This window comes from Mirounga angustirostris, unplaced genomic scaffold (assembly GCF_029215605.1).
Source record: "Mirounga angustirostris isolate CCGP_5_RB_7025 unplaced genomic scaffold, mMirAng1.0.hap1 SCAF_13, whole genome shotgun sequence".
NCBI lineage: Eukaryota > Metazoa > Chordata > Mammalia > Carnivora > Phocidae > Mirounga > Mirounga angustirostris.
Genome location: NW_026991721.1, coordinates 42,922,773 through 42,937,096, shown reverse-complemented (window position 1 = coordinate 42,937,096; position 14,324 = coordinate 42,922,773). Strand labels below are relative to the sequence as shown.

At 37.1% G+C, this 14,324-nt stretch overlaps 1 protein-coding gene across 2 annotated transcripts in view; it reads left to right on the top strand.

The window, feature by feature from the left end:
* Positions 1-14,324, top strand: part of TMEM135 (transmembrane protein 135) — a 271,644-nt gene that overhangs the window by 231,324 nt on the left and 25,996 nt on the right. For both annotated transcript variants that reach the window (XM_064576804.1, XM_064576803.1), the window contains one exon: positions 7,025-7,066. In XM_064576804.1, the coding sequence (XP_064432874.1) occupies positions 7,025-7,066 (42 nt within the window). The remainder of the gene's footprint in view (positions 1-7,024; positions 7,067-14,324) is intronic.

The following is a 14,324-nucleotide window of genomic DNA, read 5'->3' as shown; positions in this document are numbered from 1 at the left end:
ACATAAATATATTAATCAACTTACGGATGTACTATAACCTTCCTTTTTTAGAAGTCAACTAGATTCAGGAATATGTCATTTTCAATGCTTGTATTGGTTTAGGATATATGATTTTAAGATCTTCCAATGCTGTACTAAAACTTTTTTTTTTTTTTTTTTTGAGAGAGAGTGCATGTGAGTGTGCATGAGCGAGGGCGGGGGTGGGGTGGCTGGGAGGGGCAGAGGGCGAGAGAGAATTTTAAGCAGGTTCCATGCCCAGCCAGGAGCCTGCCCGCAGGCCTTGATCTCACAACCCTGATTGTGAGTTGGATGCTTAACCCACTGAGCCACCCAGGGTGCCCCAGTGTATTAAAACATTTCAGTAAAATCATGGACTTTTTCTTTCATTTAAAAAAAAAAACTATATAAAATTGCATGAGTTTTCTTTATAATAAATACAACAGTGAGTCACAAATTTGAAGCATTTAAATAGGCATTCTGGTTCCTTTTTTAACTTTCACATTAAACTTTTCAGTCATATTCACTCCAAATATATTTATGTTTTTAATACCAGTAATAATTAGACAAATCAAAACTTTGATTTTGATTCAGCTATTCTGTAACTATTATTTATAATTAACTTTATATTCTTTTTATACCTTCTATATGCCTGAACTTTAAGCATTTTCTGTTTTAAATAATTTTGTTCACATATAATAATATAACTTGCTTTTGATACTGAGTGACTTAGGTGATTACAATATAATCAACAGAATAGAATATTTTAAGGCTTATCAATGTACTCAACTATTTTAAATCTAATTCATCTCTATTTATTGCCAGTCTTTTAGCATCGTTAATTATGGTTTTGCATGTACTGCTTTTCTCAAATCAAATAATTTAAGAAGATAAATGAAGAAAAAGACTGGACAAAGAAATTTGAAGCTGAATTATAAATATAAAGCACAGTAGAGTAATTAAACTCTTGAGAAGCACTACTGATACAAGAAATTTTGTGTCATAACTTGTAGTCAAGGTTATAACTTTTCGTCAAGGTTATTTTTATTCTTATGAGAAACAAACACAGAGCTTTGCATATACCTTTTTTTTTTATGGTCAGAGATGGCATATAATTTATCTTTCCCTTCCTCAAGAAATAAGCAATACAGTGTTTTCTGTGTATTAGCTGCCCAATAAAGAAATGACTGTTGAGCGAATAAAGATAGATGATGTAATATTTAATCAATATTTGAGTTTCCTTTTAATCAATTCAGTGATTAAAAATGGACAGAACTCTGAAATTGATACTTAATGCATGTTTCTTTCTTTTTTTTTTTTTTAATCCTTGTAGTCATCTAATTATCCATGTTGATTGGGGATATAGTTTCTGAAAATTTTAATCTAAACTATCTACTTTAGTTAGTAATTTTACAAAACTTTTACAATAGTGAAGTTGACTACTTTTGAGTTTACATTCTCTGCCATTGTGGGGGTGAAATAGAGATGAATAATTTGCACTGTTTAATCTGTTCCTAAGTACTCAAGTATTGATGTTTTAAATGAAACTACACAATATATAAATATATACTTGTAAAAATTTTTTTAGTAATATATAAATATAGAGAGTAAAAGGTTATGTTCTTTTCATGCATCTTAACCCATTCGACTTCATTAGGTAGCCTACTATCAAGGGTTTCAGATATATCTTTTTGACCACTTTTTCATATGTATATAAACAACATTTTTACGTTTTGTCATTAATTATATTTCAGCATTGATATTTAATATAGATAATAATGTAACATTTAATCATTATTGAGATTATATCTATAGAATTCCTTCTTTTATTTGATGGTGTTTCTTATCAGGTCTTTCTATAGCAGACTAATCCAATAGTTGGTCTTGTAATCTTAAAGTTAAAAAAGAAAAGGTTCCCTTTGAACCTTTGCAGGAATAAGTTCCACATCAGTAAGTATTACAAAACAATAAGCAAATGTAATAATATTAGTAGCAGGCCAGTAATCTCAAGGCAAATTCGGGGGGGGGGGGGGGTTGTATGGTTTTTAAAAAATGTTTTTATTCTCGATGGTGAGATCAATTTTTTGTTTATGTTACTAGTGACAGAATAATTCATTCTATTTTTCTATTGTGATTTCTAATAACACTAGCAGTAAATAAGATGATAAAATAATTGGTAGAATTTCAGAATTAGAAGACATTCAGTCAGTCAATTATGAAGGTAATTTACTTCCAGGCTCTTGTTTAACAGACAACAAAATTGAACCCTAAAGTTAAATGATTTACTCCAAGTTGGTAGTGAAGTTATGACTGTGAATCATTCAAATCAAGAGTCTTTTCCACTGTAGCATGCACTGCTTCAAGAAATATTTTAAAGATTTATTGAGTACTACATCTTTTATATTCCATTATGTTTACCAAATAAAAAAAATGGGAAACAAAATAGTTTTCATTGTTTTCAGCTTAATAGAGACCATAATGATATAGCACATGTACATATCAGATTTTATGTTGGTGTCAAATGGTGGGGTGTTCTTAAAGATTTCATAACTGTATAGAATGATAGGAACGAACATCAGCTGTAATTAAAAGTCTAATATGACGATATTTACTTGTGAGAATTTAATGCAATGTAGATAAGATTAACAACATTTCAAGTGTCAGTAAATGTGTTTTTAAGGGAAAACATGCAAAAAAAAAATGATAAATCAGAGCTACAAACTCTTCAAAAAATGGTTTACTAGTGACATCTGCTGGTGTAATTTGGTAATAAAAACAAAAGTATCTCCTGGAAATAATTTCATGGAAATTAAGCATGAGACAAAGAATCTTTGTGGGCAAATTGTTTTTTTTTTTTTAACTATCATTTACACTTACAATTTAAAAAAAAATTGTTTGTGGGTTCCCCCTCTCATTGGCATTTGACCAAGTATATTATTCTAATAACAGTATTAAACTTTATACTTTCTTCTCCTCAGTGTATAATTCCAGCCTGAACCTCTCTAATAAGTTGTGTATAACCTAAGTTGTTTGATATGATGCTGCACTTTTTCCTCCTCCTCTTTCCTGAACCTTGCACATAACCTTGCAAATGTAGAGATTCAATAACTACGATTGATTCTTACTAGATATTTCTGCCATTTATAGGCTAACTAATAGAAAAGTCTGTGTGTACATGAGTTATAGGCATTATATTTATGCACGCTCAAAAATAAAAATGAGACTTTGTGTTAGAGAACAATTTCATTAGGAAGAGAAATGACTTTGTTTTTTGTTTTTTTCCTATGGAACAGATTTTCTACACTATAAAATATAGAGAAATAAAATACACTCAGTCCTTGGGTATTTTCTCTATTGGCACTTATTTCCTAGATGATTGTACTATGGATTTAAGTTCTACTTATAGATGAATCACCCGTCTTCCTTGACCCCCAAACCTGTACAGCAGCCACTTGCTTCATTAACATTTCCATTTGTAGGTAACAGTCATCTCAAACTTACCATGTCCGAAATAAAACTGATTTTCTCCTCAAACCTGTTCTTCCCGTAATCTTCCTCACTTCAGTAAACGGACATTTTATCCTTTTGCTTGCTCAAATCAAAAATATTTTAATAATTTATAAATTTTCTCTTTCTCTTGTACCATCAAGGAATTCCACCAACTCTATTTTTGAAATACCTTTGGAGTCTTACCACTTTTCTCTACCTCTACCACTTAATGACCTAGTCAAGCCACAATCATCTTTCCCCTAATTCACCTCTTTGCTGGTTTTTTGTTTTTTTTTTTTAAGATTTTATTCATTTGAGAGACAGAGAGAGCACAAGCAGAGGGAGAGGCAGAGGGAGAGGGAGAAGCAGACTCCCCGCTGAGCTGGGAGCTGGGGCTCCATCCCAGGACCTGAGATCATGACCTGAGCTGAAGGCAGACGCTTAACCGCCTGAGCCACCCAGGCGCCCCTCGCCTCTTTGCTGTTAACCTTGCATTCCTGTGGTTTGTTTTCCAATGAGCAACCAAAGATTATCTTAAAATTTAAGACAGGTCTTTGTCACTCTTCTGCTGAGGTTTTGTTTTGGTTTTTTTTTTTTACCATGCCTAAAGGGCCCTACCAAGAACTTTGGACCACTCCTTCCCTCCTCCACTGTGACTATGACCTCCTTTCCTACCACGGCTTCCCTCCCCTCTTTTGTTCCAGCTACAGTAATCTACTTTGCTGTTCTCCTTCAGTGCCACGAAAACTCCTAGTCAGGAGCTTTGTGCTTGCTCTTCCTTCAATCAGATACTCTTCCCTCCATCCTGTAAGGATTCTGATCACATCATCAAATTTCACCTTCTTGGAGAGGCCCTTCTGGATTACACTACCTAAGATAAGAAGGCCTGACCACATCTGTTTCTCCTCTTCCCCTGCGTCCTGTTTTGCCTAGCACTTATCACCACCAGACATATTTACTTGTTTTCCTCGTACCTTTCCCTGGCCCAGAATGTCACCTGGATGGAAACAGAGATTCTCTATTGTCCGCTGTTACTTCCTTAGATCTGAAACTAGTGCTTACACATAGTAGGCATTCAGTCAGTATTTGTTGAGGAAATCAGTGAGCCTTAAGACGTGAATGCAGAAAGTAATTTGATTTGCATTATAATAACTGATCTGTTAAATAGTGAGGCCCCTTCTAATGGGGTCTGTTCTGTATAAATCTTTCTGTGCATACCATACTTTTTACATTTAACTCAGATTACGATAGTGTTTCATAGTTAGGCTAAGGCTCAGACAATACTCTTGGTATCAAAATGCAGGGCGATATTATTATTTTAAAGATTCTTTTTAGGGGAATAATTACTTTTTTGTTCTTTTGACATAGACATCTGACCCTCAATTACATTAACAGACCTTATACACATGAATGGAAAGAAGAATAGCCCCTTTTGAATTCGGGCTAAGACTTTATCAATATGAAGTGCTTCCCACAGGGTTCTGCTGAAAGAACCAAACTTCCATCATAATGAAATTGCAAATTCATTTGTACATGCCCTTTTTTATTTGAAAGCTACTTTTTGATGTTTGGTCTGCAATTAGATTTATTGTTTAAGGTCACAAATAGGCAATCCTGACTAGACCAAGTTGTCAGAATCCTTTATCTATTCAGCATTGCACAAAGATAAATGGCTATCTCTTAACAATAGCATACCAAAGCCAAAATTTGTTCCCACTTGTATATAATCTTTAATCAATCTGCTGCTTTCTGTTTTCCAGTCAGTAGACGCCTAGCCTAACCCGCTCACCACCCCACCTATCTAGAAATTGCCCAATTATGGGTTTTAAATTACTGAGAAACACTTCAGATGGAAAAAAAGATAAGTTTAAGAATGCTATAATTTTCTCATGCATATTTTTAGCTTAACATATGAATTCTTTTGCCTTTACCCTCATTCTGTGTGGGGTGAGTAATTATGTAGTATGTTAGCTAAATTCTGTGATTACATTTCTCACTGTTAACATGATCGCAAAGTAGATCATGTTTCTTAATTAAAATGAATTCTTAAGTGTTTTAAAAGATCTATGCACACGAATTAAATTCTTTTCTGAGATTCTCTGTGCCCCCCAGTAAAAATACCTACATTTAGACTTGTTCAGAAGGAATTCTTATATTTTTATGCATTTCCTTTGTGACCTTTCATATAAAAGGTACACTGAGAGAGTTGCCCAATTAGATTTGAGGCTGTACTTTTTATCCAAGAATATCCAGTGTCTAAAATTAACATACATTTGAGCATCATTGTATCACCAATCTCTATAGTTTCTCCAAAGGATTCTGATACTAGATATACAACAATTCTTTAGTAACTTGATCATACTCATAAAGCAGGCCATTAAGACTAGTATAGTAATGTCCCCATTTTAAAATCTTGTTTAAATATTTTTTGCAGATCTGAGAATCTTTTTTTAATTGTCATGCAGTTTGAACCTTCCCCCAGTTAAAAGGAATACACTATTTCAGAAGGAGGTATAAGAGAAAACCACAGTTTTTAAGTCAGAGGAACTTTTTTTCCCTGAATTCCGACTATTATTTATTTTGTGATCTCTTGGAAGTTGCCCGTTTTGGGGGAGGGGGACTCTGCCCAGCTATAGAATAGAGAAATACTTATTCATAGAGGTGTGATATAATTAAATGAGACAACACATATAAAGTGCCCAAAACAATGTCCAGCAATAGTAAATACTCAATAAATATTATTTGAACTCCTGCCTCTGTGCCCTCCCCTTACCCCCACTCTGTTCCCTTGCTATGTTATCCATTCTGATTGGGCTTACTCAAAAGTTAAAACTGTTGAACTAAACTTGAAGCCTTTTTGTGCCTGCCAGCTCTACATTGCTCTGCATTCACTGAATTAATAAGTAGGGAGAAGTCAGGACCTTGAATTGATCTATTCATAATACCCAGCAGGTGTATTTGGCCTTTTCTTCTCAACAATTTGCTCCCCCAGGGATTGGGTAAAATGAATATTCCACGCTGAGCCTTCATTTTAAGTCCACGTGGAGCCCTTAGAAGATATACTTAAATCTCTCTTCCACCTGCAAATAGGAGAGTTGAGCCTTAAATTATGTTAATTTGACATAGGAAATTTTAATCATCCTGTGTAAGATGGCTTGCTTGTTTGTTGCATTTGTACTGCTCAGATCACTGTCCTAAAAGTTTCACCTTTTAAAAGTAATCTGTTTCAGGGGCGCCTGGGTGGCTCAGTCCTTAAGCATCTGCCTTCGGCTCAGGTCATGATCCCAGGGTCCTGGGATTGAGCCCCGCATCGGGCTCCCTGCTCGGCGGGAAGCCTGCTTCTCCCTCTCCCTCTCCCCTTGCTTGTGTTCCCTCTCTTGCTGTCTCTCTCTCTCTGTCAAATAGATAAATAAAATCTTTAAAAAAATAAAAAAATTTTAAAAATAAAAGTAATCTGTTTCAGAATAAATTTTAATAGCTACTTAATATACTACTTTATATTTCAAAAATTACTTTATCATAATTTTTATTGTTTTAGGTGCAAAGATGGTTTGAAAGGATTTACATTCTCTGCTCTTAGGTAAGTAGTTTATTTACCTTTATGTTAAGAGAGAATTTGCAAGTTAACTTTTTCAAAAAGTAATATTATTGCACATAATTACAATAGATGTTTATCGACTCAGTTTTCTAGCCCAAAATAATTGCAGCAGTCACAGTCACTTTTACGATATTTTATTAAAAGAGTAATTTATTGTATTTCTTTCCCCCTAAAAATCAGTCAGTCAACAACTGTTTTTGGAGGTGCCTGGGTGGCTCAGTCGTTAAGCGTCTGCCTTCGGTTCAGGTCATGGTCCCAGGATCCTGGGATCGAGCCCCACATCGGGCTCCCTGCTCCGCGGGAAGCCTGCTTCTCCCTCTCCCACTCCCCCTGCTTGTGTTCCCTCTCTCACTGTGTCTCTCTCTGTCAAATGGCAGGCGAGAATTCTACCACTGAACCACCAATGCTCTCTCTGTCAAATGAATAAGTGAAATCTTTAAAAAAAAAAAATCAACAACTGCTTTTGGGACCTATTGTGTGCCTCATATCACTGGGTGTTAGGAAAGAATTAGAAGAACTCTCTCTTCAAGGAGCATTGGAAAAACAAAGCTACATGTGAATAATTACTGCAAAATTAAATACTGAATTGTGTGGTACCACATTATGGGCTTCATTAGGACAGGGCTCATGTCAGACACATTTTGGATCATAAGCTTCACTAGAGTCACTAGAATCTGCTTTTCACCCTGTATGCCATCTCTTGCCATAGTTATTGGCCGATAGTAGTAGATAGTGTAGAAAAGTTGGTTGGCAGCACTTCCATTGTATTTTACAGTTCACCAAGCATTTTCACATAGATTAGAAAATTTTCACAGCAGTTCTGTGAGATGGGTATTTTTATGCCCATGCGACATGAGGCTTAGAATACTTAACTAATTTAATGTCATACAGTGACTGCATATACTTACTTGAAACCTAATGCTCTTCCAGTTTGTATTATAAATGTTGCCTCTTTTATTCTTCTAAGTACATATAGTAGATGCTTAGTGAAGATTAGGTGTGGAGTATTTATTATAAGTATAGGAGGGAAAAATTAGGGTAGGCTTCGGTATGCTAAAGATTTCATATGATTGTCTTTTTTAGGTTATTTTGAGGATCAAATGAGTTAATGCATGAAAAGTGTTTAGAACTGTGCATGGCACATAGTGCTCAAGAAATGTTGGCTATTACTGTTATTATTCTTCTTATGGGGATAAGCCTTAAACTACACTTGAAGGATAGCTTTAGAGAACTAGAAGGGAAGAGGAGGAACCTTCTGGGTAGAAGTGAATAATGTTAGCAAAAGTATGAAAATTATAAACATGAAATATGAGGTAAGAGTGGGAAAATCAACTTAATGGGTATGAAAAGCTTATTTTAGGGATCATAAGGTTTTGTAGGGTTTTTTGATTTTTGATTTTTTTAATTTTTTTTTTTAAGATTTTATTTATTTATTTGAGAGAGAGAGAATGAGAGACAGAGAGCATGAGAGGGAGGAGGGTCAGAGGGAGAAGCAGACTCCCTGCCGAGCAGGGAGCCCGACGCGGGACTCAATCCTGTGACTCCAGGATCATGACCTGAGCCAAAGGTGGTCGCCCAACCAACTGAGCCACCCAGGTGCCCCGGGTTTTTTGATTTTTTAAATGATGGTCAGAGCAGGGCCAGATTATGGAAGACCTAAACAGAAAAAAAAGAAGACAGATTTGAATTTGATAAGATGGGCAGTAGAGAGCCACTAAAGGGTTTTGAGCAGGGTAGTTGACATTGTTTCAGAAAGATTAGTCTGGCCACAGTATTTGGGACAGACATTGTGAAAGAGAGAATCAGAAGGAAGAAAGATGAAGTGATAAGGACTGGGATTTGGCGACAGTGGAGGATTAAAGAGAAAGAGGCAATGTTGAGACTGGTGTCGAAGGAAATGAAGACCTACTGATTGATATTTTCCTTCTTCCTCTTTCCCTCCAATCCTTGCTACGAGCCAAGTTTTGAAAACCTAAGTACAGGGCACCTGGATGGCTCAGTCGTTAAGCGTCTGCCTTCGGCTCAGGTCATGATCCCAGGGTCCTGGGATCGAGTCCCACATCGGGCTCCCTGCTCGGCAAGAAGCCTGCTTCTCCCTCTCCCATTCCCCCTGCTTGTGTTCCTGCTCTCGCTATTTCTCTCTCTGTCAAATAAATAAATAAAATCTTTTTTAAAAAAAAAAAAAACCTAAGTACATGAAAAAGGTGCTATTAACAGAAAATCAAATGGTGTGCAAGGAAGCTAGTTTGGGAGGGGACAAATTGAGTCCCCTGTGTGAATAAGAGTATCTTTGGTTGTGGAAACTCTGTGGTAACAGTAACTAAGTCATAATACACAGCGGTAATTTTTTCATATTATATTTTTCATTGAAAGATCATGAAACATTTCAGAAAATAACTTTTTGTTGTTGTTGCATTGAATGTAAAGATTCTATGTTATGTCAAAAGTTTATAACAAAATCAAAAGTTGGTTTTCCTAAAGAGAAAACGTTGCCTTTTCCCGTGTCTCTCCATAGGCTCCCAGAATCCTTACAGAAACTCAAAATGTATCCGATATTTTTGTGTCTCTTCGTCAAATCCACTCAAAATAAGGGGCTGGATTGAACTATTTGCACTTAGAATTTACTCTGTATTATAGGAAAATATTCTGGAAAAAAATGGTTATTAATTCTTGCTAATTTAGTAGAAGTTATGAGAACAGACAGAAAGAGTCAAGGATAGAGTCAAAGGCTGGGAACCAGTTCAGGAGCCTTATGGTATACCAAACCTGCATCAACATAGTTTAATACTTTGAAGTGTATAGGCAGCTTAGTGATTAAGAGCCCAGGCTTTAGAGTCAGACAGTTTTTTGGGTCCAAGTAATAACTGTTTTTGGATGTGGTCAAATGCTTTTCCATGCTAACTCTCACAGAAATGATGGCACCTACTTCATAGTGTTGCTATGAGGATTAAATGATTTAATCCTCTGTACTGTCCTGTCATATAGTAAATGTTCAGAAAATGCTCATTATTACTATATTTGATCATTCAGTATGTATTAATTAAATGTTTACTATGTGCCAGTCCCTGGGGTGTAATAGCAAAAGATGTATAGTCTCACAGACCCACAGTTTAATGGAGGATGCAAACTACTAATAAGGTGCTTCTACTATTGGGGACTCATTGGGCCTTGATAGCACAAGGGAAGGATTGCTAACTCACTGCAGCTTGGGCGGGGACAGTTTCTCCAAGGAAGTGACCTCTAATCTGAGATGGTTAGTCCTGGCCAAAAGAGAAACAGTGTTATGAACAGTGTGAGAGAGATGATTTTATCTGTTCTAACATAGTTTTTGTCTTGTTTATAAAGAACAGTAGTACAGACCTTGAACTCTCCATGCACATCCATGATTAAGAACCAAATTCTTTTGGAATAACAGCTACTGAGACTGCACAGCTGCCACCTTGTGACAATCTCATTACATGCCCTTTATGATTTAATAAGCTAGATATTTTACCAAGTTTGTCTGAATGAGATGGGATACAGTTGTTGATAGTAATAGCTTTTTTCACCTCTCTTTTCTGAGTGTTTACATTTTCTTATTCTATTTGTCATAGGTCCCATGTTCCAGAACCTTAGTGTAGTATTACTGATCCCTTGTTTTTGTCTGCATTTTATGGTATTTTCTGAAAGTTCAGCAGGTAGAGTTCTCTTAAGAAAGCTTAGTTATTCTTTATAAGAGCAATGACTCATAGTGAAGGTACAAACAGTAAAAATGGAAAACTAGTAAAGGATACTGATTGAATGATATCTAATGGTAGCAACTCTTTTTTTCTTTTTTTTTTCTTTCTTTTCTTTTGCATTGTCTGGGAAAAAAATACTCCAGTTTTGATGAGATAAGAATAGTGTCTTCTCCCAGATATTAGGTTTTTCAGAAGAGAAATAACTAGATTAGAATAATATTGAGTTTAAGGTTTTCTAATGAAATTATGTGAGAATGCATGGAATCTTGACCATTTTATGATTCTCAGTCTTTAGATTCCTCCATTTCCCTGAATATCTTCGTATGACCTAATATTGCATTGCAGCTATTTTATGACTCAAAGTGACATGAAATATAACTTTATACTGAAAAATGAGAACCTCATTCAATTGTAACTATTAGTAGAATTTAGACAAAAAAATAGAATTTTTTGATCAACTAGTAGACCCAAGTAAATATTTCACCTGCTTTTTTGTTTGAAAAAACCTCAAGGTGTGTAATATCTTTAAAAAGTGGTAACTTAAGTTAAAAGGGTGCATCATAAAAGTGTTATGCTGTATTTTACTTGGTTAATTTGATTTTAAAATACGTGCATTGTTGGGAAGCTTGGGAAGATGGTGGAGTAGCAGGACCCTAAGTTCACCCCATCCCATGTTGACAACTAGATATCACTCACATCCGTGTAAATACACTAGAGGGCAATCCAAAGATGGGCAGAACAAACTTCACAACTAAATGTAAAGAAGCTGCATCTGAGAGGGGTCCCTGGGTGGCTCAGTCAGTTAAGTGTCTGCCTTCAGCTCAGGTCATGATCTCAGGGTCCTGGGATCGAGTGCCATGTCGGGCTCTCTGCTCAGTGGGGAGTTTGCTTCTCCCTCTCATTCTCCCTCTGTGCTTTCCCTCTCTCTTTTTCTCTCTCAAATAAATAAATGAACTCTTTAAAGAAAAAAAAGCTGCATCTGAGAGGTTACGGAGGGTAGAAACAGTGGTTGGGAGCTGCCCACAGGAGGGAGGGAGCTACGGGTGTAGAGAGGGGAAAGAAAACAGTCTCTCACACTAGGGATCCCAAACCATAACATCTGGCTTTGAAAACCAGAGGGGCTGAATTCTATGAGTTTGTATAAATCACAGGATTTGGAGTCTGGAGCTTAAAAAGTCTGCTGACTCAGCACTGGGCAAGATGGGAGAGTGAGTGATAGCTGGATCCCGCCTATAAAGATACAGCAGCCCATAGGCAACATAGAAATGACAGTTTGCATAGTGCATGGGACAAACAGGAGGAAGATATGTTTATACTGATTTTGAATGTGTTAGAGGACTTCTCTGGGAACAAAGGAGGTGGCAGGCACCATTTTCCTCCCCTGCTGCCCAGCATAAACACAGGGCCACCTGTGGGCAGCACTGCGCAGACACTTGCTACCTAACCTGCTAGCAGTGTGCCTTGCCCATGTGTTCTGCTGAGGACTGGCACACTCCAAGCATGCTGACCTCAGCCCTTAGCTCATCTGATGTCTTCTCAGAGCTTGCAGCCTGTGTCTCACTAACACCACAGAGAGCAAGCAAAGCCCACAACAGATACAGAGTCAATGAAGATGTCTGGACTGAAAGAAAAAGTGACTCAGACACAACACAAGCAACACAAACAGGAGATTCCCCTGAAGTGCCAGGTTCTGGTGAACAGGGGACACTGTACTGCAGAGCAGTACAGGACCTCTTCTTCATGAAGCCATTACTTTCTTTTTTTTTTTTTTTTTTTAAAGATTTTATTTATTTATTTGAGACAGAGAGAATGAGATACAGAGAGCATGAGAGGGAGGAGGGTCAGAGGGAGAAGCAGACTCCCCGCCGAGCAGGGAGCCCGATGCGGAACTCGATCCCGGGACCCCAGGATCACGACCTGAGCCGAAGGCAGTCGCTTAACCAACTGAGCCACCCAGGCGCCCGAAGCCATTACTTTCGAGAGCAGAAGGTGTAGCTGACTTTCCTAACAAAGAGAAACTGACACAGATAGACAAAATGAGGAAACAGAGGAATATGTCCCAAATGAAAAAACAGGACAAAATCACAGCAGGAGATTAAGTGAAATAGAAAAAAGTAAGATGCTTGATAAAGAATTTAAAGTAATGCTCATAAAGACAGTGGACTTCAGAAAAGGGTGGAGGACATCAGTGAAACTCTTGACAAAGAGATAAAAAATGGGTGCCTGGGTGGCTCAGTCATTAAGTGCCTGCCTTCAGCTCAAGTCATGATCCCAGGGTCCTGGGATCGAGCCCCACATCGGGCTCCCTGCTTGGCAGGAAGCCTGCTTCTCCCTCTCCCACTCCCCCTGCTTGTGTTCCCTCTCTTGCTGTGTCTCTCTCTGTCAAATAAATAAATAAACTCTTTAAAAAAAGAGAGAGAGATAAAAACATATCAGAGGTGAAGAACTCGATAAATGAAATTAAAAATACAATAGATGGAATAAACAGTAGGCTACAGGAAGCAGAGGAACCTGTAAGTGACCTGGAGGATAGAGTAATGGAAAGCAATCAAGCTGAACAGGTGAGAGACAAATAAATACTACGTAATGAGAATAGACTTAGAAAATTCAGCAACTCCATCAAGCATAAGAGAGAAAGGGGGGCAGAAAATGTATTTGAAGAAGTAATAGCTGAAAACTTCCCACATCATGGGAGGGAAACAGAGATCCTGATTCAGGGGCACAGAAATCCCCCTGTTAGGATTCAACCTAAGGAGGTACACACCAAGACACATAGTAATTAAAATGGTAAAAAATAGTGATAAACGAAGAATTTTATTTTATTCTATTTAAAGATTTTACTTATTTGACACAGAGAGAGAGATAGCAAGAGCAGGAACACAAGCAGGGGGAGTAGGAGAGGGAGAAGCAGGCTTCCCACCAGGCAGGGAGCCCGATGCAGGGCTCAGTCCCAGGATCCTGGGATCATGACCTGAGCCAAAGGCTGACACTTAACGACTGAGCCACCCAGGTGCGCCAGGAAAGAATTTTAAAGATTGTAAAAAAAAAAAAAAAAGAAGATGGTTACATATACGGGGAAACCCCATAAGGCTATCAGCTGATTTTTCAGCAGAAACTTTGCAGACCAGAAGGGACTGGTATGATATATTGAAAGTGCTCAAAGGGAAAAATTGGAAGCCAAGAATATTCTATCCAGCAAGGCTGTCATTTAGATTAGAAGGAATTTCCCAGACAAACAAAAGTTAAAAGAATTCATGACCACTAAACCAGCCCTACAAGAAATGCTAAGGGGGGCTTTGTAAGAGGAAAACAAAAATCATAAGTAAGAAAAAACAGGAAGCACAAAAACAACAAAAAAATAAGTATATCTATAAAAATCAGTCAAGAGAAGCACAAAATAAAAGGATGTAAAATATGATACCAAATATCTGAAATGTGGAGAGGAGAGGAGTAAAATTAAGCAACCATTAGCTGAACATAGACTGCTATATGCGGAAGATGTTATATATAAACCTAATGGT